General features: G+C 46.9%; 3 protein-coding genes across 3 annotated transcripts; 1 reads left to right on the top strand and 2 right to left on the bottom strand.

The window, feature by feature from the left end:
- The first annotated feature begins 223 nt into the window (after positions 1-223).
- Positions 224-2,827, top strand: LOC124703248 (calcium-dependent protein kinase 25-like). Its single transcript, XM_047235470.1, has 6 exons — positions 224-1,205; positions 1,294-1,409; positions 1,505-1,672; positions 1,764-1,891; positions 1,986-2,085; positions 2,235-2,827. The coding sequence occupies exons 1-6, from the start codon at positions 224-226 to the stop codon at positions 2,337-2,339; spliced, it is 1,599 nt and encodes a 532-aa protein (XP_047091426.1). The 3' UTR covers positions 2,340-2,827.
- A 147-nt stretch (positions 2,828-2,974) lies between these two features.
- On the bottom strand, positions 2,975-4,240 carry LOC124703250. Its single transcript, XM_047235472.1, has 3 exons — positions 4,044-4,240; positions 3,338-3,413; positions 2,975-3,042 (listed from the first exon to the last, which is right to left on the bottom strand). The coding sequence occupies exons 1-2, from the start codon at positions 4,164-4,166 to the stop codon at positions 3,348-3,350; spliced, it is 189 nt and encodes a 62-aa protein (XP_047091428.1). The 5' UTR covers positions 4,167-4,240; the 3' UTR covers positions 2,975-3,042; positions 3,338-3,347.
- Positions 4,241-8,744: 4,504 nt separating this feature from the next.
- Positions 8,745-11,118, bottom strand: LOC124703249 (probable auxin efflux carrier component 1b). The gene is made up of 6 exons (XM_047235471.1): positions 10,101-11,118; positions 9,708-9,996; positions 9,534-9,619; positions 9,286-9,443; positions 9,145-9,221; positions 8,745-8,811 (listed from the first exon to the last, which is right to left on the bottom strand). Exons 1-6 carry the CDS (start codon positions 11,116-11,118, stop codon positions 8,745-8,747), a joined length of 1,695 nt encoding a protein of 564 aa, XP_047091427.1.
- Positions 11,119-26,456: the final 15,338 nt, after the last annotated feature.

The following is a 26,456-nucleotide window of genomic DNA, read 5'->3' on the forward strand; positions in this document are numbered from 1 at the left end:
AACAGAATGGAAAACAGAGAGCAAACAAATAGTGGCAGCAAGTGAGCAAGCAAGCAAGCTATATCCGCCGCTCCTTGCCGCCAATCCCTCCACGCCTTCCAAGCTCCATATCCATTTTTCCTCCTCGTCACAAACAAGCCTTCCAAACAAAGCGCAGAATGCTGCATGTGGGTCCCTCTTTTGGCCGGTACTCCATGCATGCCTGTGTCTCCCTCGGAGAGCCATGGGCCAATGCTGCTCCAAGGGTGCCGGCCACGCCGGCGACGACAGCAAGGAGCCGCCCGCGCCGCCCGCAGCCCCAAAGGTGGAGCCCGTTGCGTCGTCGTCGACCGGGAGCACCGTCCCCGCTCCACCGGCGGCCCCCAATGCCAAGGCGGGCAGCAAGCCGCCAGCCCCGCTGGGCGACGTGCTCGGGCGCGCCATGGAGGACGTGCGCGCCACATACTCCATCAGCAAGGAGCTCGGGCGCGGCCAGTTCGGCGTGACCCACCTGTGCACGCACCGCTCCACCGGCGAGAAGCTGGCGTGCAAGACGATCGCCAAGCGGAAGCTGGCGACCAGGGAGGACGTGGAGGACGTCCGGCGGGAGGTGCAGATCATGTACCACCTCTCCGGCCAGCCCAACATCGTGGACCTCCGCGGCGCCTACGAGGACAAGCACAACGTGCACCTCGTCATGGAGCTCTGCGCCGGCGGCGAGCTCTTCGACCGGATCATCGCCAAGGGCCACTACACGGAGCGAGCCGCCGCGGCGCTCCTCCGCGCCATCGTCGGCATCGTGCACACCTGCCACTCCATGGGGGTGATGCACCGGGACCTCAAGCCGGAGAACTTCCTCCTGCTGAGCAAAGGGGAAGATTCGCCGCTCAAGGCCACCGACTTCGGCCTCTCCGTCTTCTTCAAGGAAGGCGAGGTGTTCCGGGACATCGTCGGCAGCGCCTACTACATCGCGCCCGAGGTGCTCAAGCGGCGCTACGGCCCGGAGGCTGACATCTGGAGCATCGGCGTCATGCTCTATATCTTCCTCGCCGGTGTCCCACCATTCTGGGCCGAGAACGAGAACGCCATCTTCACCGCCGTCCTGCGTGGACAGGTCGACTTCAACGGCGATCCGTGGCCAACCATCTCCTCAGGTGCCAAGGATCTTGTCAAGAAGATGCTCAACATCAACCCCAAGGAGAGGCTCACGGCCTTCCAAGTCCTCAGTAAGCACTCTCCCAAGTCTGATTCATGTCATATGATTCTCCTGAGAAAGAAGATGGCCTGAAAGTTCTGTGAAATTTGAGCTGCCAGATCACCCATGGATCAAAGAAGACGGAGATGCACCCGATACGCCACTAGACAACGTCGTCCTCAACAGGCTGAAGCAATTTAGGGCCATGAACCAGTTCAAGAAAGCTGCACTGAGGGTACGAACTATTTTTTTTTCCTCCTCATATCCAACTGTTGAATTAAACATCGATAGCAGTTCATCAGACAGTCAATCTTGACGTTGTACTGTCAGGTTATAGCTGGGTGTTTATCGGAAGAGGAGATCAGGGGGCTCAAGGAGATGTTCAAAAACATCGACAAAGACAATAGTGGCACGATCACACTCGAAGAGCTCAAGAACGGGCTAGCAAAGCAGGGCACAAAGCTGTCAGACAATGAAATTGAGCAACTGATGGAAGCAGTGAGTCTTCATTCTATACACAGCAATCAAGAACGCAGTTCTATTACATGCTTGATTTTCAGAAAGTTCATCTACACTTCAATATATCCAGGCTGATGCAGATGGCAATGGACTGATCGACTATGAGGAGTTCGTCACCGCGACGGTTCACATGAACAAGATGGATAGAGAGGAACACCTCTATACAGCATTCCAGTACTTCGACAAGGACAACAGTGGGTAAGTTGAGCACCACGATCAACAGATCAGATCCCTGGATTTTGCAGTTTAGAAAATCTACCATGAGTTATGTTTTATTTCATAAATGTTGCAGCTACATAACAAAAGATGAGCTCGAGCAAGCCTTGAAGGAGAAGGGATTGTATGATGCCAAAGAGATCAAGGATATCATCTCAGAAGCTGACACTGACAATGTAAGGAAAAACAACCATAGACTGAGCACACATTACAGATATGCAATCCGATACACAGTACTTAAATTGCACATATATAGGGGCTTATAAATAACACTGATAGCCGGTACTCGGTTGATGATGAATGATTTAATTTCTTGAACATATAGGATGGGAGAATAGATTATTCAGAGTTTGTGGCAATGATGAAGAAAGGAACGGGCACCGCCGAGCCAACAAACCCAAAGAAGAGGAGAGATCTAGTTATAGAGTGAAACATACAGAGTAGCTCAAAAAAAGCAGATGTACAGTCACCACCAGTGCAGTAAGCACAACGGAATCCTCTTTGCAGATGCTTCTCAGCTTGAGCTCAAATTCATGGATGGATTTGCACAATCTACTTACTGGTTGCTGGGGAGTATCATTTGAATTGGAATCCACATACATACCCATCAATTTGGGAAAGAAAGATGGATTTGTCTCCCACCTGTGCATTTTTGTCATCTTGCACATGTTGGTGGTGCACAAGCCCACAAGGACACAAGCTTCTGCTGATGTGGTTGAGGGAGAAGAACCATAGAGGGAAGAGAAATGGATGAAGTCATGAAGAATGGTCTTCACTAACAACTTCAAGACTGCATATAGTATGTAGCGAGGCCAGATGAAACGATGTACTTATGTTACAACAGGTCTGAACCGAAATAGATGGTTCGATGTACTTATGTTACAGCCAGATGCATATGATAAGTTGACAAAAGTTTCATAACAGTGTAGTTTTGAGAAATAATTGCGCCGTGTCTGTGGTATTCCTCAGTTTGCCATTACAAGGAACTGACACATTTTGAGGGAGCGTACTGCAACAAGATCTAGTGACCTAAGGAGAATGAAAAAACCTTGCTGTAACTTCTCATCAAACTTTCACCATCCGACATAAATGAACAATCGAGGGTGTGATAAACTAACAATGTAAGCTTATACCTGCACAAATCAAAAGAATATATAGTGTCAATTGAAGGCAATTTCGCCACTCGTTAGACTATTTGTTACAAGATACATTAGCAAAACCTCCCACTTTCCCCAGAACAATGGTATGTAAACAAATGAGCGCTTCTCAACAAACAAAAAAGAAACATCTATATGCGGAAAAAATATATCATCATAGTCTAGTTATTTCACCAGAGGGCACTCTATGATGCCATAGTATGAGTAGAGAGAAACGCATGAATGGGGAAAGCATATTTTTCTGTTTGAAAATCAGAAAGCACGTACATACCTAGTAAAGTTTATTTTGCAGTTTCTAGAGAACCCTTGACCTGCAGCGCTTCACGTTCCCTTGCACGGCGTTCTCTCTGCAAAATTGGACAAGAAGTTACACAAGACACTAAAAAAAGATTGAACTGTATGGTTCTAGTCCCCACTGTGAATCGTTGGGAAATAAAGAAGAGGGGGATATGGTTATGTCATGAAACACATCCACATGCAGTTTTCCCAATCGAAACGAATTGCCACAATGCAACGGCTCACGGGCTTGTCAAGTATAATCATTTAGGGCGAAACAACACATCCTAGGCCTATTAATCTGCAACGGGGAAAGAAGAAACTAGGAGTAGCAACTCCAATCATCCATTGCCCCCGCTCAGGCATTTCCACAAACAAGTGATGTGCACATGTTCAAGGGCAAACCTAGAACAAAAATTCAACCAAACAAAGACTCATTCTAGCCAGGAATTGTGATGAACGCGGTGGGTATCTCCCAATCAACGACGATCACGGTCATTTCCGCAAACAGCCGGCAAGCACGCTCGAAGCAGTAACGATCGGCAAGCCAAGAATTGTTCAATATACTAGGACAATTTGGGAATTAAGTTACCGGCCGGGAAGAACCAGGGGAGGTGGGAAGATTAGAGCGTTTCGTTTGTGAATTTTGTTGTGCCGGAGGTGGAGAAGAACGGGTGAAGGGAAATGGGGAGGGGATGTACCCTGCGGTCCCAGTAGGGATGGAAGCAGACGAAGTCGTAGACGGGCGTGATGGTGCTAAGGAGGACGACGTTGACGCCCATGAACACCAGCAGCCCCGTCATGGGGCGAGCGCGGTGCGGCATCTCTGCTGATTCTCCGCCGCCGCCGCCGCCGCCGCCCGCCGGTGAGAGCTCTCCTCTCCTGTGCGATGGGATGCGGGAAGAGAAACGAGGCAACGCTTACAGGTGGGGCCGACTCTGGATAAACCTAGCCTAACCAAACCATCTCATCATGGACCAATCAAGTCTGATCATAAGTTGTCAACAAAAAAAAAGTCTGATCATATCTAATCCTGTATATCGAAATGATAATTTATTTTGACATAATTATATGGGTAACTATATTTGGAAAAGGTACTAGGTGAGGGCCAAGTTTGTACTAAGAACATGCAACACTGGAAACTCCGTGAAAACCACTTTAAAAAAGTTTTCAAAAATATCTAGAGAAAGCACATCTCATTAGGATATTTAAGTTCCATAAACTGTGAAACTTTAAGTTGAAACTCATGCCTATCGGAGGCATGCCAGAATAAAATCAGAATGAATAGTGATGTTTATTGTTCGTCACTACTCATTGCGGAATTTGTATTTCATACCTTTCAAATGGATTTGAGTTTGTACTTGTAATTATACGTGGTTATAGAATATCATCTCCCAAACACATTGTAATCTGAATTAGGGCATGTCTAATTCAAAGAATTCTAAAAAACAAAGGAACAGGAAAATGTAAGAACAGTATGTTATGACATGTGAAATTCTACAAGAATAAAAAAACGTAGAAATTAGTTATAGGAGTTGTTTCCTGATCAAGTGTTGGAAAAACCGGAATATGATGCTTTCTACTTCAGCAGTAGGGTTGGCCTGAAGCCAGCCCATAGAATAGATACGGGCGTGTTCTACACAGGAGTTCTTGTAGAACATGTTCCAATCAAACCTCTTTCCCTTCGTCTCCGGTTTTCAATACGAACAAGTGTCATCCTCTTCTCCCATCGTTTGGATGGAATACCCACGTGGAGCTGACCTTCACTTTTCAGAGACAGAAGCAAGCCGAGAATTTTTTCACCGTAGTAAAAAACACATGAAAAATTCTATAGAGATTGAGTACACGTCATAGTTGTCATAGAAATATAAGAAAATTTTCAAGAGATCTAGGGCATGTTTGTTTCAAAGGATTTTGAAACCATAGGAATATGAAAAATGAAGGAATAGTATATCACTGCCATCTGGAATACTATTGGAATGAAAAAGCAAGAATCGGTTGCAGGAATCGTTTGATTGCACCATAGAAAAAATGCAGAAAATTTTAGTAGAGATTGAGTGCATGTGCTAGTTGTTATAGGCACATAGGAAATTTTCCAAGAGGTCTAACCTCTTGTTATAAATCATATGGGATTGTAGTGTACGAAAGGAATCCATAGGAATTTTGGAGCCTTTGAATCAAATGATCTCAATAGAAAAAATTCCTATGGGTAAGAATCCTAATAAAAAAATCTTTTGGAAATCCTTCGTATCAGACAAGCCCCTAATCTCTTGCTAGAAATCCTATGAGATCATAGTGTAAGAAAGCAATTCATATGAATTTCTGAAGGTTAAATCCTTTGAATTAAATGACCTCTATAGGAAAATTTTATATATGTAAGAATCCTACACGATTCTTTTAGATGTCCTTTGTATCAAACAAACCCTTAGATTTTGTAGATAAACTCTAGAGCCTAGTTATCAAGTGTTTCCGATGTTTTCACCGTGATGTGGTTTTCATTGGATTTTCCCTCTTATTTTTATGTTTAGTGCACTTCTATAGTCGTCCACAATACAAACATAACACACAGAAATCAGTTTTTTTTGGGGTGGTGGGCGAGGGTTATGATGATCCATTGACCATTCATGTATATGGGGTTTGTGATCATTTTCATGACCTCCATTTAGAGGGAGAGACTTGTATAGGATCTCCCTATTAGGTGGGATCGTAGGATCAACCCAGAGAAAACATATTTTAAAAATGCAAAAAAAATCTAAAAATAATATATAACATTCCTATGGGTTGTGTTTACAACTCAAAAAAAAATCAACTCAAAATTTGGTCTACACTTGGAGAAAAAAAAAAGACAAATTCGACTATAAATAGTGGCAGATCTGGTTGAATAGGATTTCACACAATTCACACCTAAATTTATCTTTTTTAGTTCTTTAAGTGTATGTCGAATTTGAAGCTGCAAACTTTTTACCTTCCATATGTAACACACATGTGTGTTGTCATTTTTTTCTAGAATATTCAAACATGTTTTGTCTTTTAAAAAAAATTGTTCTCATAGATCCCATCTAAAACTTGATCCTACCTAAGTCTTCCCCTTCATTTGGATTCTATGAAATCATGGTCAGCACTAAGTCAATGTCTCTGCTCCCGATAATTTTGTATTTTCGTCCAATATATTGAGATCATTTAAAATGTATGGGTTGTCTATGTTTTTTGTTCATCCTTTTGTTTCTTGCCTTTTTTTCATGGGTAGGACCGGGCTTTTTGGTGAAAAACCTAGTATTTATAACCATTAGTTAACATGATCTTGTGGGTTGAATTGGTGTTTTGTTGTTTTATTATATAAGTTTTCCAAACTATGTTTACGACCCCTCACAAAGCTATGTTTTCCAAACTAGTATTCTTATGTAAAAGATTGCAGACCCCTCACAAAGCTATGTTTACGAGATGAGAGTGAAAAGCTCATTTATTCTTGTGGTGCAATGGTGACCAGAGATTTTAGAGCATCTCCACTCGTCTCCTGACGAGGCCCCCGAACGACGGCGTAATTCGGCCCAATCGCGTTCCTCGTTTTCGTCCGGATTTGGGCCTAAATTCATCCGGCGATCCCACGCCATCCCCGGCCCCCCGGGGAGCTTTCGGGGACTCCGGACGAAACAAAAGCGCGCGTGGCCCCAACTTGTCGGCGACAATGGCCTGGGTTTGTACGGCAATACCCTCGTCTTCCCGATCTACGGCAATACCCTCGTCGAACGAAAGCTTTGAACTCTCAAGTGGTGCAACATAGATAGATTATATATATTTCGAATAAACATAAAAATTACATATAAAAACTTTAAAACAAACTTAAACTACTTCTTCTTCCTACATGGCCCCGCCTCATCGTCGTGGCGACGACGCTTCCGGCTCGTCACCTCCTCGTCGGAGGAAGTTGAGTCCTCCTCCTCGTCAGTGTCCTCAGCCTCTTCGTCGTCCTCCTCCTGCTGCTCCTCCTCCTCTTCCTCGGCCTCTTCCTCGGCCTGCTCCTTGGCCTCTTCGTCCTCCTCCTCGTCGCCATCCCATGCTTCCTCCTCCTCGTCGTCATCCCATTCGTCCTCGCTGGCCGGCGGGGGGGAATCGTCGTTGCTGGACGATGCAGCTTTATCCCACCAATGGCGCCATCCAGGCGGCTTCCCCTCGCTGTCGGTGTCCGATGGCCAAGAGAGATCGCTCATGATTGACGGAGGATGGTGAGGAGAGAACAGATGAATGGCGTCGGCCGTCGGAAACCGTATATGTAGGTCTCTCGACGAAGAGAGCGGCGATTGCTCTTCCGCGGAGTTCGTGCTCCATTACGGCGGTTCTCGCATCGAGGCCACTTCGACCTTTCCCGACGAGTCGTTTCGGCTCTCCAGACCACTTCGCGACGGTTCAATGCGTCGAGGGCACTCCGACGATTGCCCTTCCCGGTAACTGCACCGTCGCTATGCACGCGGTGGGTGCGCGTCAGAAGGCAACCATGGGCTCGCGGCTGGAAAAATGGGCCTCCCCAGGCCACAAAATACATCCATCCAGCGCTAAATAACGTCGGATTTCGGCCTGGGGAGCCCCAACGGCTGGGGATGCTCTTACAAACGTATCAAATATTTTCCCAAATGACAGGGGTTTTTTTTTTTTGGCGAATGACTGGTGAAAACTCTAAACTTTGAATGAGTTGAAAGCTTTGCAGACCACTACTATGTGCCATTGCAAAGTTGAAAATTATAAAGATTCGTCCAGTAAATAATTACCAAGGATTCACCAATTGGGCCTCTTTTACCGCTGAGAAACAAAAAGAGAAGGGAGAATCATTTCATTTCCTTGCCTCATGTTTCGAGTGCGCATGCCTAAAGCCAACGCTTTTTGTACGACTCGCGACAACATCATGCTCTCCTCCTCTCTTTGAACCATCGATTCGACTCGGGCATGCACATAATGATAGGGCACCGTCTCCTTTCCAGCTTTCAGGTCAAAGTTTGTACCATCTGGGGACTTGGAGAAGAAAAGATTCTACAAAAGTTATGCACCTTTGCTGTCCTAAACAAATCCACGTTTTTCTCCATGAAAGAAAAATTTGCACTTCCAGTATAGCTCCTGGATGAATAGAGTACTCAATAGCAATAATGGATCTGATCAATGTCTTACAAATTAGATGACTGGACGTTAGCGCTAATCCGCCTTCTATCTCTAAGCCGACTCAACTCTATCATAGTTCTGATGCTTCAGTCTGAAATGGTTCCTCTGTCACCGAACTTAAAAAGCCATTCTCACCTAAAAGAACCTAGGCTACCATTCTAAGCTGGATTATCCAAGCAAAGTAAACGATACTGCTAGTACTGAATAATGTTGTCAGTGACACCTAGTTGGGATGAACTGAGCTGAGCTGAGGTTCAGAGGCCCAGCAGTATGTAGTAGACCAGGGTGATGGGGAGGGCGATCAGCATCCCGAAGATCACGCTGCATCAAGCAAGAGTTTCATCATCATGTCAGGATCATATCATGATGCAGTACTAGTAGTATTGTTATAATGTAGTAAAGCTCAGAGCAATATTTCAAAGTAAGAACGCATCTCAAGTTTCTGAAGGAATCAATGTTGCAAGACGATGATTAGGAATCATGAAAAGTTCCAACATGTTTTTCTATGACTTGAGTGGAGTGGATGATGTTATCTTCTTCTGATTATAAAAATGAAAAGAACCGGGCAAAAGTGCCAAACGGTTTCGAGATTATTTTCCATGGCAAAAATTGATAGTGGGACAACAAAAATTGGGCGTGGTTAAGAGATCATACGCTGTGCTCAGGATGTTGGGGTGAACGTTGTACTCCTTGGCAAACACAAAGGGAACGATTCCTTGTGGAAGAGCAGCCTGTAAATTCATCACAATTCTTAGTTCTTGATCTGTGGAAGGAAGTGGATAAATTGAGGTGTACCTGAACAATGGCGATGTGCAGAAGAACCCCACGCAGCCCGACGGCGAGGGAGGCAGCAGCCATGAAAGCAGGACCAACGAGGAACCTGACAGCCATGGCATAAGCCGCAAGCGAGTTCCCGCAGGCGATGATCCGGGGCTGCAGCGCCATGAACAACCCTGGATTGGAAACACAAGCATGAATGTCGGGTTCCTGCTGCACTTACTCCATAAAAGCATACAGAAATGCAGAATCAGAAATGTTCTCACCTAGGCTGAACATGGCCATCCCGAGCCCGGCGTCCGACAGGATGGAGATCGAACGGGCGATGATCGCCGGCATCTCAATCCCCCACCTGAAAACGCAGTTCACAACAAGATCAGTCAACAAATGTTGGATGAGTGATGGAACATGTGTGAAATCAATGGTCTTGTTCGTTCGACCTGTAGGAGACGAGGGACCAGACGACGCCGATGAGGCTGGAGTAGGTGTTTGGGTTCCTGATAAGTTTCCTCCACACCATGATGAGGATGAGCCTGGTCATGACGCTGGCCGGCGGCATGGCGGCGGCCCTCCCCTCGGCGTCGTCCTTGGGGTGGAGCTGCGCGGTGGAGTTGGAGCCGAGCTTGGAGAGCGTGGGGCCGTCGCCGTTGGCCGCGCCGCCGTTCTTGTTCCTGAAGCTGAAGTCGTCGCCGCCGCCGCGGCCGTACTCGTCGTAGGCCTGGGCACCACCTGGAATAATCGTAGAGCGTTGATTCAACGATCGGACGGCCCAAAGACGAGGAACCAACCGAACCGAGCTACTAGTAGTAGTAAGAAGAGGAAAAAGATGTTACCTTTGGCGAGGACGTCGTCGGCGCCACCGCCGCCGAAGACGTGCACGCCCGCGCCAGCTGCTCGCTCAGAGACGGGCGAGGCGCTGGAGCTCCATACGAACATGTGCAGGTCCTTGCGCTTTGCCGCCAACGCTTGCGGCAGCGGCTGGGGCGAGTGGCCGCCGGTGCCGGCGCCGGCGGAGCCCTTCTCCTCGTCGCCACCCTTGCCGACGATGTTGAAGAACTCTGCGTGGTTGAAGCTGGATCCTCGCGGCGTCGGGTTCCTGGACGACTGCAGCGAGTATATCTCGACGCCGGAGAGGTTGGAGACTCGCGGCTGCATGGACTGTGAGTGCGAGTGGGAGTGGGAGTGGGAGCAGGCTGCCTCGGAGCGGGAGGAGGTGGACTTGCGCACGGTGACCCGCATCCGTCCGTCCTCCCCGACCTCGGCCTCGGCCTGCAGGTCTGCGCCGCCGCCCCCGGCGGCGAGGGAGACGACGTCGGAGTCGACGCGGAAGGAGACGATGTCTGCGGCGGTGTCCGGGAACTGCTCGAGGACGAGCATCTTGGCGCCGCGGTACTCGAAGAGGAAGAGCATGAGGGTGTACCAGATGATGCACTGGAGCACGACGATCTGCACCATGAGCGTGCCTGCGGACGCGGCGCCGTACATGCCGCGGAGCAGCGGGATGCCCATGACGAGCGTGTTGGGGAGCGTGGAGAGGGAGAAGAGCGTGATGAGCCAGTCGAGGGATCCGCGTCGGAGGCGGCACCAGAGCGCGAGCAGCGCGAGGACGGCGAGCTTCTGCAGCGTGTCGGCGGCGAGGAAGCGCAGGTTCATGGCGTAGGGGTCGTTGGAGGAGATGAAGTGGAAGGAGAGGAGCGGGACGGCGAAGAGCGCGACGAAGCGGTTGATCCCCGAGCACTGGTCCGGGGTGAAGATCCGCCACCAGCGCACGGAGCCGTAGGCGAGCGTCATGGCGACGTAGAGCGGCACCACCGCCGTGAAGACGTGGTAGAGGTCCGCCGCGGTGATCATCTCGGCCGCACTCCCGCAATGCGGTGCAAGAAAGACAAGGGGGGTCTGCGTTTCTTTGTCAAGTAAGACAAGCTTGGTGAGGAAGAAGAAGAGGTCGGGCAATGCAAATGCAATGCCAATGCTTGGGATTAAAGGAGGAAGGAGGGAGACACGGGAGAGGCAAGCGGCGCAGGGGAGAGGCGGGCGGAGGGGCACAAAAAGCAGGTGCAGCAGGAGGGAGGCGAGCTAGCAGCATGGCTCCATGGTGCAAGAGCAAGAAGGTGGAGGGAGCAGTGCGTTTCCTTGTCCAGGAGAGGAGATGGCTGGGGGAGTAGGTACGAAGGGCGTAAAGAGTGACATGAAAGGGGGCATGGTGTTGGCGTAATGGCGGACAAGAAAGGCGGAGGCATTGGGAGGTGTGGCGACATGGAGGTGGAAGGCCTTGTCCCTAGTGCTACCGTAGCCGGCCGGTGCATATGCTGCAGAGGAGGAAGAGGAGGTAGCGTAGGCGTAGGCGTAGGCCTAGGGCTGCCCAATGCTCCTACTGCTGCGACTACCTACAGCACAGCAGGGTAAACGTCTCCTCTCTGTGGGCAGGGAGAGAATCCCATAAACATTGACACAAACTTTATGCAGCCTTGGACTTTCTTGCCACACACCTCTGCCTACCTCACACACTGTCACTATTCTTGATTGCTGAGGTATTTCGGATAAACAGTAAATTCGAAATAAAGAGAAAATGGAATTTAGAAATCTAAATTTTGTATTTTTTAGTATGGTCCATGTTTGCATTTTTATGCAAGTTTATTTTGCTAATAAAGTGTGGTGTTCAAAACAAGATCTGGTATGGCTAACAATATCAAAAATAAAGCTCCTGATGTGGGAACATACATGATAGTTTAGATGGAATAGAAGATAAATGGATAGAGGTTATATGAAATCTCGGGGCAAGCACCCAGGAAAAAAAGGAATATGTTAGTCTCTTTGTTTAATATCAGGGTGAGAAAAAAAGATAATATTATTTCCCTGAAAGTTGAATACATAGGTTTTGAAGAAGCAAAGAAAAAGTTTACTAATTCTTTTTTAGAAGAATTTCATAGGAAATAGAAATTTATTGTGGAACTATCTACCTGCTAATGGTTCAGCAGGTGGGATTCTGGTAGGTATAAACTTAGATGTCTTTGAGGTCTTGTCCTGGGAAATTAGAAAGTTTTCTATAAATGTTGTAGTAAAAATTAAGAGCTTTGGTGTGACGGTTAGACTTTCCACTATCTATGGTTCACCTTATAAGGAAGGTAAAGATGAGTTCATATCTGAGCTGCATGAGCTTTTCCGTAATTGGGAGGAACGAGCTATGATTGGTGGAGATTTTAACCTAGTTAGACATGAGTGCGATGAGAGTAATGGTGTGGTTGATTTCAAATGGGTGGATGAAATCAATGCTTGGGTTAACATGTGGGCTTTAGTTTAGGTTGGTGTTGCTGGTAGGGTCTTTACTTGGGGTAATAACCAAAGTAATTTAATTATGAGTAGAATTGATAGAATTTTATGTGCTACTAGTTTTGAAGCTATTTTACTTTAGGTAATGCTAGGCATTTGCCTAGGTTAGGGAGTGATCACACCCCTATTCTATGGGACTCTAGGGAAAGCATGCCCCGTAGAAAAAGTATTTTTAAGTTTGAGAAATGGTGGAGTACTAGGGCTGATTTTAAAGATGTGGTAGCAAAAGCCTAGAATTCACCTTTGGCTAGAAATAATGTACTAGATGTGTGGCAAAAGAAAGTGAGATATTTTAAGAAGTTAGCTAAAGATTGGAGTGCAAACATAGATGTTGATATTAGGAAAAGGAAGAAAAAAATCCTCATAAAGGAATATGACATCAAATGTGAGTTTGAGTAGTTGCTTGAGGGTAAGAGAAATAGGCTTAATGAGATTTATTCTAAGCTTAGTAATTATTGGTTGATAGAAGAAATGAAGGCAAAATAAATCTAAATTTCGCATTTTTTGTATGGTCAGTATTTGTGCATCACCAGCGTCGGGAGGGGTGAGGAACCCGATCTATGTGTGGAGTTTTTTAATTAAAAGTAGTATTTTTAGGTATTTATTAGTCATCTTATTTTAGGTATTTGGTAGTCATCTTTTTTTAGGTATCGCAAGTCAAGAGAGGAAAAGCAACATGACGGGTTCGTTGCATGGAAAACAAAAGAATTCAACCGTGAATAAGAAACAAACCAAGATCCAATCTAGGAAAAGCCAAAATCTAATCTATGAAGATCTGAACAAAGAGATAGATGAGAACTAATCCTCGTAGATCCAAAGCCTTAACGAGATCAGATCTCGTGGTTGATGTAGACGATCGCTCCGGTGCTGCAATCCGGCAGCACTTCCGTACTCGATCGCATGTATGGTCTCGATGAAGTCCATCCTCTCCCCGTTCCAGCGGGCATCGGAGGTGTGGTAGATCCCCTCGGAATCCCAGCAGCACGACGTCGTGGTGGTGGTGGTGGAGGAGAAAAACTGCAGGGCTTCGCCAAGCCGGTACAGAGTCGTGGTGGAGGAGAGAGGGGCGGCCAGGGTTAGGGTTTCAAGGTGGTGCACCCCCTGCCCCCTCCTCTCTTTATATACGGGGGAGGTCGGTTTGGGTGGCCCCCCTAACGCCCCAAACCCATCTAGGGCCGACGGCCAAAGGGGGGGAGTTTTCCTCCCCCCAAGTTGATCCCCCTTAGGGTTTTGGGGAACCCTAGTGGGCTGGCCGACTTGGGACTTGAGGCGCATGTGCCCCTGGCCCATTAGGGCTAGGCTGCACCCCTCGGCCCATGTTGGCCCTCCTAGGGTCGTGGGCCCCTTGGTGGACCACCAGAACCTTCTAGAACCTTCCCGGTCTTCCACCGGAAAAATCCCTAACTTTTTGTTGGGGTTCTATTCGTCGTTATCTTTCTAACAAAATTGGTTTCATGTCTTGTATAACATGTTATACACAAAAGTTATCACATTTCTTGTATAACATGTTTTCCTGTTGGCCCGGTTTCTCGCCCGGCGTGACCGGCAGTCTCACCGGTTGGCCCGGTTCAAACCGCACTATCCAGTAAGTCTTCCAGCTTCGCCCGGTGCTGGTCCGGCCTGTGGTCCGGTTTGGACCGGCCGGGTCCGGCCGGTGGCCCGGTCTGACTGGCCCCTGGACCGGACGGCCTGTCCCTGGCCCGGTTGACCGGCCTCCTCGACTGTGCTGAGATGAAACTCACCCAACGGTTATATTTCTCCCTATACTATAAATAGGACTTCTTCCACCTTGGAGTGGATAAGTTCTTCCACTCTCTCTCCTCCATTGTTGACTTTGAAGAACTTGCCCTATCTCTTGATTCCCCCCATGATTCTTGCTCATTCTTGAGGGATCTAAGAGAGGAGATCTAGATCTACAATCCCCACCAATCCATCTCTCCTCTAAGTGAGGGGAACTCTTTAGATCTAGATCTTGGAGTCATTTGTTGATTTCCTCTTTGTTCTTCCTCTCTAATCTCATCCTACCATTTGTTGCTTTGGTGGGATTTGAGTGTGAAGGATTTGAACACCTCTAGTGTTCTTGCTTTGCATCATTGCATAGTGTTGAGCTCTCCACCACGATTAGTTCGAGTGAGAGACCGTGAGCTTGTTACTCTTGGAGGGAGACCTCCTAGTTGGCTTGGCGGTTGGTGCTCCGGTAATCTCTTCAACGAAGATTGTGAAGAGGCTCGGGCTTATCCTTTGTGGAGCTTGTGAAGTGGTTGTGGAGCTTGCCATCTCCGGAGTGGAGGGAAAGCTAACCATAAGGAAAGGGCCATTATCCTTCGTGGGTGTGGCTCGGAGAATAGGGTGAGCCTTCGTGGCGTTGGGGAATCCTTCGTGGGACCTTCACTCCTCCAAACGTGACGTATCTTCTTGCAAAGGAAGGGAACACGGGAGTACATCCTCGTCTCCACGTGCCTCGGTTATTTCTATACCCGATCTTACTTTCCTTGTGATAGCCATCGAGCTTGAAGTATCTATTATATCTTGCTATCACTTGTTGTTCATATATATTGTGCCTATCTTGCTTAGCTCTAGTTGTTGTTGTTTCACTTAGTTGAGCCTAGCATATTTAGGGTTTGTGCTTGTAAACTAAACGTTAGTTTAATTCCGCATTCTTACAAGCCAAATCCGCAAGAGTTTTTAAACGCCTATTCACCCCCCCTCTAGGCGACATCTCGTCCTTTCAAAATCCATACATCGATCCCGCTGATCTTACGCGAGGATTATGAAATAAATACGTCGGTCCTACACCTCGCGAGAAATTACAACTTCCGCAAGCAGCTTGGGACAGAGCATCAAGAGCGATGAATGGCACAAAGCCGATGACCACCACAGCCACGGCGGAAGAGCTGCAAGCATATCAATATAGACTCGCACGTGCTGGACGACAACTTGAAAAACAAAGAGTGATACTTGAACAAAGAAAAGTTGCAGCTTCTGCGTCGAGTAGACGAAGAGCTGAGTTAAGTCGACAATCAGGAACTTCGGGAGATAACCATAGAGCAGCACGCGCTAGAGGAAGATCTCGACTGGCGCATGTACCCGAGAATGAGTGGGAGCATTTGATCCAGAACCTCGACATGTCCTTTATGTCGATGGATACAAGAGGGAATATCATCCCCAAAACACCGGAAGCTGGATACATGGCGACTCAAGCCTTCATATTGGCTTCAAGGCCACCTCCTGGAGATACAAGAGAAGCACTATATTAAATGTCCATGGCGGGAGTCGGAGCCATGGGAACGGCGTTCCCACCTGAAAGTGCCCCAAGGCGAAACAGTCCTCGACCTGTCACGATAGCGCGAGATCCTCCACGAGAAGGTGATGCGAGAGACACAACGACACAAGCACGAGTCGATAGAGCACGTCAATAGAGAAGAGAACATCGATATTCACCAGAAGTAGACGAAGAAGATATGTGTGGGCTCCCTTGCTTCACTCGACGAGTTCGCAAAACTCGGGTTCCTTCTGGGTTCACCCGATAACTACAAAAAGTTCGATGGTTTGGAAGATCCTGAGGACTGGTTAATCGACTACCTGGAGACAGTGAAGTTGACGGGCGGAACTAGAGCAATTGCCATGCAGAGCATTGATACGTCTCAAACGTATCTATAATTTCTTATGTTCCATGCTAGTTTTATGACAATACTCACATGTTTTATATACACTTTACATCATTTTGATGCATTTTCCGGTACTAACCTATTAACAAGATGCCGAAGCTCCAGCTTCCTGTTCTCGCTGTTTTTGGTTTCAGAAATCCTACACAGGAAATATTCTCGGAATTGGACGAAACAAAAGCCCACGGTCTTATTTTCCACGGAGCCTTCCAGAACACCGAAGAGGAGACGAAGAGGGACCACGAGGCGGCCACACCATAGGGGGGCGCGGCCCCACCCCTGGCCGCGCCGGCCTATGGGGTGGGCCCCTCGGGCGCCCCCCGACTCTGCCCCTTCGCCTATTTATTCCTTCCGTCGCGAAAACCCTAGTACCGAGATCCACGATACGAGAAAAGTTCCAGAGACGCCACCGCCGTCAACCCTACCTCGGGGGTTCTAAAGATCGCCTCCGGCACCCTGCCGGAGAGGGGAATCATCACCGGAGGGCTCTACATTACCATGCCCGACTCCGGACTGATGCGTGAGTAGTTCATCCTTGGACTATGGGTCCATAGCAGTAGCTAGATGGTTGTCTTATCCTCTTGTGCTATCATGTTTAGATCTTGTGAGCTGCCTATCATGATCAAGATCATCTATTTGTAATGCTACATGTTGTGTTTGTCGGGATCCGATGAATATGGAATACTATGTCAAGTTGATTATCGATCTATCATATATGTGTTGTTTATGATCTTGCATGCTCTCCGTTGCTAGTAGAGGCTCTGGCCAAGTTGATACTTGTGACTCCAAGAGGGAGTATTTATGCTCGATAGTGGGTTCATGCCTCCATTGAATCTGGACAGTGACATAAAGTTCTAAGGTTGTGGATGTGCTGTTGCCACTAGGGATAAAACATCAATGCTTTGTCTAAGGATATTTGTATTGTTTACATTACGCACGATACTTAATGCAATTGTCTCGTTGTTTGCAACTTAATACTCGGAAGGGGTGCGGATGCTAACCCGAAGGTGGACTTTTTAGGCATAGATGCATGCTGGATAGCGGTCTATGTTCATTGTCGTAATGCCCTAAGTAAATCTCATAGTAGTCATCATGATATGTATGTGCATTGTTATGCCCTCTCTATTTGTCAATTGCCCAACTGTAATTTGTTCACCCAACATGCTATTTATCTTATTGGAGAGACACCACTAGTGAACTTTGGACCCCGGTTCATTCTTTTACATCTGAAATACAACCTACTGCAATCATTGTTCTCTGTTGTTCTTTGCAAGCAAACATCATTCTCCACACCATACGTGTAATCCTTTGTTTATAGCAAGCCGATGAGATTGACAACCTCACTGTTAAGTTGGGGCAAAGTATTTTGATTGTGTTGTGCAGGTTCCACGTTGGCGCCGGAATCCCTGGTGTTGCGCCGCACTACACTCCTTCACCAACAACCTTCACGTGGCCTTCATCTCCTACTGGTTCGATAACCTTGGTTTCTTACTGAGGGAAAACTTGTTGCTGTATGCATCACACCTTCCACTTGGGGTTCCCAACGGACGTGTGCTTCAGGCGTCTTCAACCATCCAGGTTCACCTCAGCGGATCTGCAAGATCGTGGATAAAGAAGTTGCCAGAAGGATCCATCGACAGCTGGGAGACTTTCGAAGATTTGTTCGTAAAAAAATTCTGATCCACATGCAAGAAACCCGCGTCAATAGCGCAACTAAGGGCTTGCAGGCACAAGTATAAAGAACCAATGAGAATGTATATCCAGCGATGGAACATCATAAAAAATTTGGCAGAAAACACATCTGACGAAAGAGCAATAGATGCATTTGTTGCGGGGATCCGAAGAAAAGACTTAATCGAGGATTTTTGAAGGTCTAACCCGAAATATAGCAGGGATCATGGAGATAGCAAATCGTTGTGCAGATGGCGAAGATGTTGTTCAAAACAAAAGGCATAGGTCACCTGAGGAAGACCGCAACAGAAACAACCAAAATAGGCGACGTTTATCTCGACAGTTCACAGATTATGACGGTCCCAGCCAAGTAACGGCTTGCTTCCGAGGAAACAGTGGAGGAAATCATCGGGATGATTATCAGAGGAGCAACGAGCAGCACAATGATCATAGGGACGCGCCAAGCTCCAGCAGGCAAAATAATCGGCCAAGATTCCAGAGGCCATACAATATATCACCCGAAGATCTTCTGAACGGGCCATTCCAGATGCACTTTTATCTCAACAGTGAAGGAAAAAGACAGTCAGGCCATCTTCAGAAGTATTGCCGAACCTTTCAGGCTCTGCATAGATATGCGGAACACACTAATTCTCAGGCAACAAATAGAGGGCACCCGCAGGGGCCAAGGAGTGAGATTCATGTTCCACCTCCACCCACAATTACTAACGAAAATCGACTTCAGTTGCAAGTGGCGGCAACCCCAGGCAACAATGGCCCTTACATTCACACAACGGGAGCAGTGTTGATGATTCAGAAAGGCAGACCCTCGAATAGGGCTCAAAAAGTGATCTCGCGACAAGTTTATATGGCAGAGAAAATGTCTCCACCAACGATCGAGTATTTGAATTGGTCGGCACATGACATCGGGTTCACTCAAGCGGACCATCCGCCTCAAGTTCCACGACCAGGACAATCAGCTATGATTTTACCAGCGGTGATCGCAGGATTCGATGTATCGCGTGTGTTCATAGATGGAGGGAGAAGCTTAAAGCTCATGTACGTAGATACATTGAGAAAGATTATATCTCCGGAAAATTTAACACCAACCGACACGCGCTTCCACGGTATCACACCTGAGAAGCCGAGTTATCCACTGGGAAAGATCAATCTCGATGTTCAGTTCGGAACTCGAGAGAATTACAGAAGAGAGAAGCTGGAGTTCGAAGTCATAGACTTTCCATCACAGTATCACGCTCTACTGGGATGACCCGCTTATGCTAGATTTATGGCGGTGCCACATTATACATATTGTTATGGAGAATTCCTGGACCCAATGGCCTAATCACAGTAAAGGGGAGCTTTGCTTTGGCAGATAAATGCGACAAAGACTTCCACAAGATGTCAGAAACCTTCGGGATGCAGGCGGAGTATGCAGCGTCAAGGTTAACAGCTGATTATGATGTGCTGCCTGATGGAGGAAGGCCGCTTAAGGAGCAAACTTTTGACACCTCCAAGAACTCTAAAGAAGTACTGATTCACCCGATAGATCCCAAGAAGATGACAGCTATCGCAAAAAACATGGATAGCGCATAGGAAAGCGCGCTCGTCGAGTTCCTCCGTGAGCGCTAGGAAATCTTCGCATGTGTCCAGCTGACATGCCAGGAGTACCCAGGGAACTTGCCGAGCACCCCCTCAATCTAGATCTAAGAGCTAGACCAATTCAACAACCTTTGCGGCGTTTCTCCGAACCAAACCGCAAAGCTATGCTATCAGATATTAATCGACTCAGAGAAGCAAATTTTATCAAGGAGTTACATACCGAGGCCACATGGGTTGCTAACCTAGTATTGGTCCCGAAGAAAAACACTGATGTCCTTCGCATGTGCGTCGACTTCACGTGTCTCAATAAACATTATCCTAAGGATCACTTTCCCCTCCCGAGGATCGATCAAATCATCGACTCCACAGCGGAATGCGAACGTCTTTCCTTCCCGGACGCGTATTCTGGTTACAACCAGATCCGCCTAAAAGAAGAAGATGAAGTCAAAACAGCTTTCATAACACCTTACGGCGTGTTTTGTTACAGAACAATGCCCTTCGGGTTGAAATAACACGGGAGCTACGTATCAAAGGATGATGCAGAAGTGTCTTGCCACACAGATTGGCAAGAACATCCAGGTATACATTGACAACGTCGTCATAGCAACAGAACAAGGATTGCCTTTGATTGACGATCTTAGAGAAACCTTCGACAACCTCGACAAGTTTCGCCTCAAGCTGAACCCAATGAAATGCTCCTTCGGTGTTCCTGCGGGAGAACTCCTCGGATACTTGGTATCAGCCAGAGGAATTGAGGCAAACCCCGAGAAAATACAGGCTATCGTGACGATGAGGAAGCCAACGAAGCTCAAGGAGATACAACAGTTGACAGGCCGTATCGCAGCTTTGAGCAGGTTTGTCGCCAGACTAGGAGAAAAAGCGTTGCCTTTCTACGCGCTCATTAAGCAAGGAGAAAAGTTCGAGTGGAACGAAGAAGCAGACAAAGCTTTTGAGCATCTGAAACACACAATCTCGACACCTCCAGTATTGGTGGCTCCGAAAGACAAAGAACCCCTCCTGTTATACATCGCGGCCACACCTCAAGTGGTTAGCACAGTCCTCGTGGTAGAACGAGAAGAAGAAGGGAAAATTCATGGAGTTCAGCAGCCAGTTTACTTCATCAGCGAAGTACTATCACCATCCAATCAGCGGTACCCGCAGTATCAGAAACTCGCATATGGGGTATTCACAACAGCAAGAAAGTTACGACACTATTTTTCAGCACACCCGATAATAGTAGTCAATGAGGCACCCCTCTCGAACATCTTAAACAATCCAGAAGCCACGGGACGTGTCTCCCTATGGGGAATCGAGCTCTCCCCTCGGGACATCACATATGAAAAAAGAAAGGCGATCAAGTCGCAGGTTCTGCCAGACTTTATCGCAGAGTGGATGGAGCTGCAAAACACGGGACCCCTAGATTTATCGAGTACCTGGCACATGAACTTCGACGGGTCCAAGAGATTGGAAGGAGCTGGAGCAGGCGTATATACTCGTGTCACCTCAAGGCGAAAAAATAAAATATATATTGCGGATGACGTTCCCTATCGCGTCCAATAATGAGGCCGAATACAAGGCGCTCATACACGAGATGAAGATGGCCAAGGCGTGCGGCGCTACTCGGTTAAAAAGCTTCGGTGATTCCCAGTTGGTGGCCCAACAGGTGAGGAACAAGTGCGATGCAGTCAATGATAGCATGATAGAATACAAGGAGGTGTATAATGAACTCGAAATACTCTTTGATGGCTGCGAAGTTAATCACATCAGCAGACTCAGTAATGACGAAGCCGACGTTTTGGCAAACATCGGGTCGCAATGTCTGCCAATACCACCTGGCGTATTCTGGGAGGAAATAAGCGAGAGATCAACCAAGGCAAAGAGAGCACCAAAGCAGCCGAAGAAAAGGGAGAAGGCCAAGAAAGACTCGGGGGCTCCAGCAGACACATAAACAAATACATTGGAAGATGAGGAGGAACCAGAGGAAGTTATGATGATACAGGTTCCTTGGATGCAGGTTTACGTCTCATACATTACAAAGAAAGAAATACCCGAAGATTCGGTGGAAGCACGAGAGTCATCCGACGATCTAAGGTCTTCACCGTAATCAAAGGAGAATTGTACAAGCGGAGCATCTCAGGAGTATTACAGAGGTGCGTCACACCCGAGGAAGGAAGAGTTATACTGAAGGATGTACACGAGGGAATATGCGGCCACCATGCAAGCAGTCGAGCAATAGCAGCCAAAGTTTTCAGGGCAGGTTTTTATTGCCTAACAGCAATAGAAGATGCGAAAGACATAGTACGCACCTGCAATGCGTGCCAGAGATTTTCGGCAAAACCTCATTCTCCAGCAGCAGAGCTGATGTCGATACCATTGGCTTGGTCGTTCGCACAATGGGGTCTCGACATGGTGGGAAAGTTACACAAGTCCTAGCCAGAAGGACACGTATATTTTCTCGTGGTTGTCGACAAGTTCACCAAGTGGATCGAAGCAGTACCAGTAACTTTGGCAGATGCAACATCAGTTGTGAGCTTTATCAAAGGCATAGTTTTTGGTTTGGCGTCCCCAACAACATGGTTATGGAAAACGGCAGCAATTTCACCTCCCGAGAATTCAAGGACTACTGCGCAGAGGTAGGAATCAAACTACACTTCGCATCGGTAGCGCACCCGCAAACTAATGGTCAAGTCGAAAAAGCAAACGACATTATCTGCAATGGCATCAAGAAGCGGTTGTTAACACCACTAGAGAAAGCTCGACACACCTGGATTGACGAGTTTCCTACCGTGCTATGGAGCATACGAACAACACCCAACACAGCGACACAAGAAACTCCGTTCTTTTTGGTCCATGGAGCCGAAGCGGTACTCCCAATAGAAATAGAGCATAATTCTCTGAGAGTTGCAGAGTATGATGAAGAAACTTCGAGAAAGGCGTTGGAAGATGATGTAGATGCACTCGATGAAGCAAGGGATGAAGTATTGTCAAGAGTAACCACGTACTAGCAGAACCTCAAAAACTATCATAGTCGACGTTTGCGACACAGGTCTTTCCAAGTTGATGACCTAGTTCTTCGACTCACTCAGGACAACCATGAAAAATTTGAGTCTCCATGGATAGGACCATACATCGTCACAGAAGTAATTCTAGGAGGAGCATACAGATTGAAGGACAAAAAGACAGGGAAGGAAGAATCAAACCCATGGAACGTGGCGCAGCTCCGACGTTTCTACGCTTAGAAGCCAAAATAGTATGAAATATGTAAGCACACAATGTACTAAAAAGCTCGCAAGTTTTCAGACGCACTCTTTTCCTTTCAGGGCACCAAGTGAGGTTGAAAGGTTTTTAATGAGGCGGGCTTGCGATGCTGCAATATAATAAAAGTAGTGGTGATATACATTTTTTCGCCAGGCTCGGGGGCTCAAACCCGAAGAATTCACAATATATACTCGGCTCTCACAAAATATAGCTCAAAACTATTTGCCTTGGTTAAAAAAACTCGCGAATAATAAACATAGATTAGCCACCAAAACGCTCGGGGGCTAGAAGAAAACAAAAAACATACAAACTTGTTTTGACTATACATGAGTCTCGCAATAATATTTACAACACATGTGACTCGCCATATATAGGCTTTACACTCTGGCTCAGAGTCGAGCGCAATAAAAGGAAAAGAAGATAAACATCTATAAAAAATCATCTATCGTCACTTTCTCACCCTCAGCAGAAGCATCCAGGGCATCCGTATAATGATATTCGTGGAAGAAAGCAGCATCCACCCTTAGAAGCTCTTCAATCATCTTTTCAGCAATGGGTGTCACTGCATCGTTAAGTTTGTCGATGTTTTTTCTCATCTGCTTTAGCTTGGAGTGGCAGACGTCGATAACATTGTTCAGATCCAATTTTGGGTGACAAATTTTCAACCAGATCAAAGCAAACCGGGCGCCGGCCATCAACCGAGCTTTCACAAAGTCATGGATCTAATGTACGCTCTTGAACTTTTTCATCAAATTAGAAACTGTTGCGGGTCGAGGATTCCGAGGAAACATAGAGTTGTACACCATGGCCAAAGTACTAGTGCAGAAGTGAAGAAACTCCCGAACTTGAGTGGCACGATCCTGGAACCGAACAGTTCGTCGAGTACGGTCCTCGCTCGCCCAGAAGTTACTACCACTTTGTCTAGCAAGCCGAAGAAGGACCTCAACTCGCGCATCAACGCGCTGATCCTCGGTAACAACATCAAGAAAGGAACCTAAAGCCAATCAAGAAAATCGAGATATGACAAAACACACGAGTAATGTCAAGGAAAAAGAAAGATGCAGTGAAACGTACCCGCCATATCTTGACTTGCTTCAGTCATCAGATCAAGCATGTAATCTTCACGGGCGGTAGCTCACAAAGCCTCAGCTACCGCAGTTTCCTTTAACTCCAGAGCTTCCTAAGCTTGTCGAAGAGCAACTTTCTCACGCTCGGAGGATTTGCGGGATTGGTCCATAATAGTGATAGCTTGTTTTTTCATGGCTTGGAGCTGCTGTCGAAGTTCGGCCAGTTCATGTTGAACTGAATCCGCACACAAAGAATCATCCAAGAAAACATCGGCAGGTATCCGCGTAGAGCAAGATGCGGCAGGTGAAGCATGGGAAGGTCCAGCAGCCTCGGTATAATTATAAAATATGAACTGGAAGAAAGAAATATCGACATCAATAATTCAACAAGAATCACTTTTCATTAATATTGGAGATATTTACATAGTCAGGGTACCTTACAAAAGTTGACTCCTAAGCGAGTCGACATAAATAGTCGCAAATCACAAAGATAGCGACAATTACAAAAGGAAAAAGTAAAACATAGGGACTGGTTGGTCTACTTGACTTCCGTCCTGGCTGTGCTAGCGGATGCAGCAGGCTTCGGCCCCAAGAAGGCAAGGATTTTCTTCGAGTGAGGCTTGGCAGCCTTCACCAAAGTTTTCCACTTCTCCTTGTTCATTACTTTGGGGCTACCAGCTTTTGCCCAATCGACCTCCTGCTACCAAGGTGATGGTTCCTTCGACTCCAACCTTCAAATTTCCCTGCCGATAAACTAAGGCAGGATCTTCCTTACCAAGGAAGCGATGGACAAGCTCAGAGAAAATCTCAGGCTGCATTTCCTTAGGAAAGAAGTGGGGAAAGAGTCACTTAAACGCGACACGAGCATTGGAAATATTGGTGCGCGCCTGATCGCCGTGCAACTCGAGGATTGAAAGAGTGTCGAGAAGACGATCCTCAACCCCCTCGTGCAAGGTAAAATCTTCACCCATCCTTCCTGCTGGAGTAAAGAATGGGTTCATCAATATTTAGAGAACCAAATCAAGATAAACACAAAGACAGGTGATACGTCTCCAACGTATCTATAATTTCTGATGTTCCATGCTTGTTTCATGACAATACCTACATGTTTTGTTCACACTTTATATCGTTTTGATGCGTTTTCCGGAACTAACCTATTGACGAGATGCCGAAGGGCCAGTTGCTGTTTTCTGCTGTTTTTGGTTTCATAAATCCTACAAAGGAAATATTCTCGGAATCGGACGAAATCAAGGCCCAAAACCTTATTTTTCCCGGAAGCTTCCAGAGAGCCAGAGAGGGACCAGAGGGGAGCCCTGGGGGCCCCACACGTGGTGGCGGCGCGGCCCAGGGGGGTGCCCCCTAGTGTGTGGGACCCCCGTGGCCCCTCCGACTCCGCCTCTTCGCCTATTTAAGCCGTCCTGACCTAAATCTTCGACACGGATTGACGAAACACCAGAAAACCTTCTAGAGCCACCGCCATCGTGAAACTCCAATTCGGGGGACAGAAGTCTCTGTTCCGGCACCCTGCCGGGACGGGGAATTGCCCCCGAAGGCATCTCCACCGCCATCTTCACCGCCATCGCTGTCTCCATGATGAGGAGGGAGTAATTCTCCCCGAGGCTGAAGGCTCTACCGTAGCTATGTGGTTCATCTCTCTCTTTGTGATCTAGTTGAATATCATCTATGTGTTACTCCGGTGATGTTATTAAAGTAGTCTATTCCTCCTCCATGATGTAATGTTGACAGTGTGTGCATCATGAAGTACTTGGTATAGGTTATGATTGTGATCTCTTGTAGATTATGAAGTTAACTATTACTATGATAGTATTGATGTGATCTATTCCCCCTTTCATAGCTGATGTTGACAGTGTGCATGCTAAGTTAGTACTCGGTATAATTGCGTTGGTCTATCATGCACTCTAAGGTTATTTAAATATGAACATCGAATGTGTGGAGCTTGTTAACTCTGACATTGAGGTGCTCTTGTAGCCCTACACAATTAATGGTGTTTGTTATCCAACAAGAGAGTGTAGAGTGGTCTTATTATGTGATCAATGTTGAGAGTGTCCACTAGTGAAAGTATGATCCCTAGGCCTTGTTTCCAAACATCGAATCTCCGTTTATTTACTGTTCTGTTGCATGTTTACTTGCTTCCATATTTATTTCAGATTGTTATTACCACTCATATTCATCTATACCACCTGCGTTTTAATATCTCTTCGCCGAACTAGTGCACCTATACATCTGACAAGTGTATTAGGTGTGTTGGGGACACAAGAGACTTCTTGTATCGTAATTGCAGGGTTGCTTGAGAGGAATATCTTTGTCCTCTACCTCCCTAAGTTCGATAAACCTTGGGTGATTCACTTAAAGGAAACTTGCTGCTGTTCTACAAACCTCTTCTCTTGGAGGCCCAACACTGTCTACAAGAATAGAAGCGTGCGTAGACATCAAGCTATTTTCTGGCGCCGTTGCCGGGGAGGTAAGGTAAAAGGTATTCACATCCTCCGACTACTAAGCTATTTCCTAGCACTGTTGCCGGTGTGTGAGTGCTCGAAGATATTTCCTTTAGATCCTGGAATTATATCTTTTTGTTTCT

The sequence above is a fragment of the Lolium rigidum genome, chromosome 3, assembly GCF_022539505.1.
Source record: "Lolium rigidum isolate FL_2022 chromosome 3, APGP_CSIRO_Lrig_0.1, whole genome shotgun sequence".
NCBI classification, from domain to species: Eukaryota; Viridiplantae; Streptophyta; class Magnoliopsida; order Poales; family Poaceae; genus Lolium; species Lolium rigidum.

Coding starts and splice junctions, on each gene's coding strand:
- LOC124703249 (XM_047235471.1), bottom strand. CDS start 11,118: ATGATCACCGCGGCGGACCTCTACCACGTCTTCACGGCGGTGGTGCCG. Junction 9,997..10,100: donor CGACGACGTCCTCGCCAAAG/GTAACATCTTTT, acceptor CGATTATTCCAG/GTGGTGCCCAGGCCTACGAC. Junction 8,812..9,144: donor CCCAACATCCTGAGCACAGC/GTATGATCTCTT, acceptor TGCTTGATGCAG/CGTGATCTTCGGGATGCTGA.
- LOC124703250 (XM_047235472.1), bottom strand. CDS start 4,166: ATGCCGCACCGCGCTCGCCCCATGACGGGGCTGCTGGTGTTCATGGGC. Junction 3,414..4,043: donor ATCCCTACTGGGACCGCAGG/GTACATCCCCTC, acceptor CCAATTTTGCAG/AGAGAACGCCGTGCAAGGGA.
- LOC124703248 (XM_047235470.1), top strand. CDS start 224: ATGGGCCAATGCTGCTCCAAGGGTGCCGGCCACGCCGGCGACGACAGC. Junction 1,410..1,504: donor TCAAGAAAGCTGCACTGAGG/GTACGAACTATT, acceptor TTGTACTGTCAG/GTTATAGCTGGGTGTTTATC. Junction 2,086..2,234: donor CAGAAGCTGACACTGACAAT/GTAAGGAAAAAC, acceptor TTGAACATATAG/GATGGGAGAATAGATTATTC.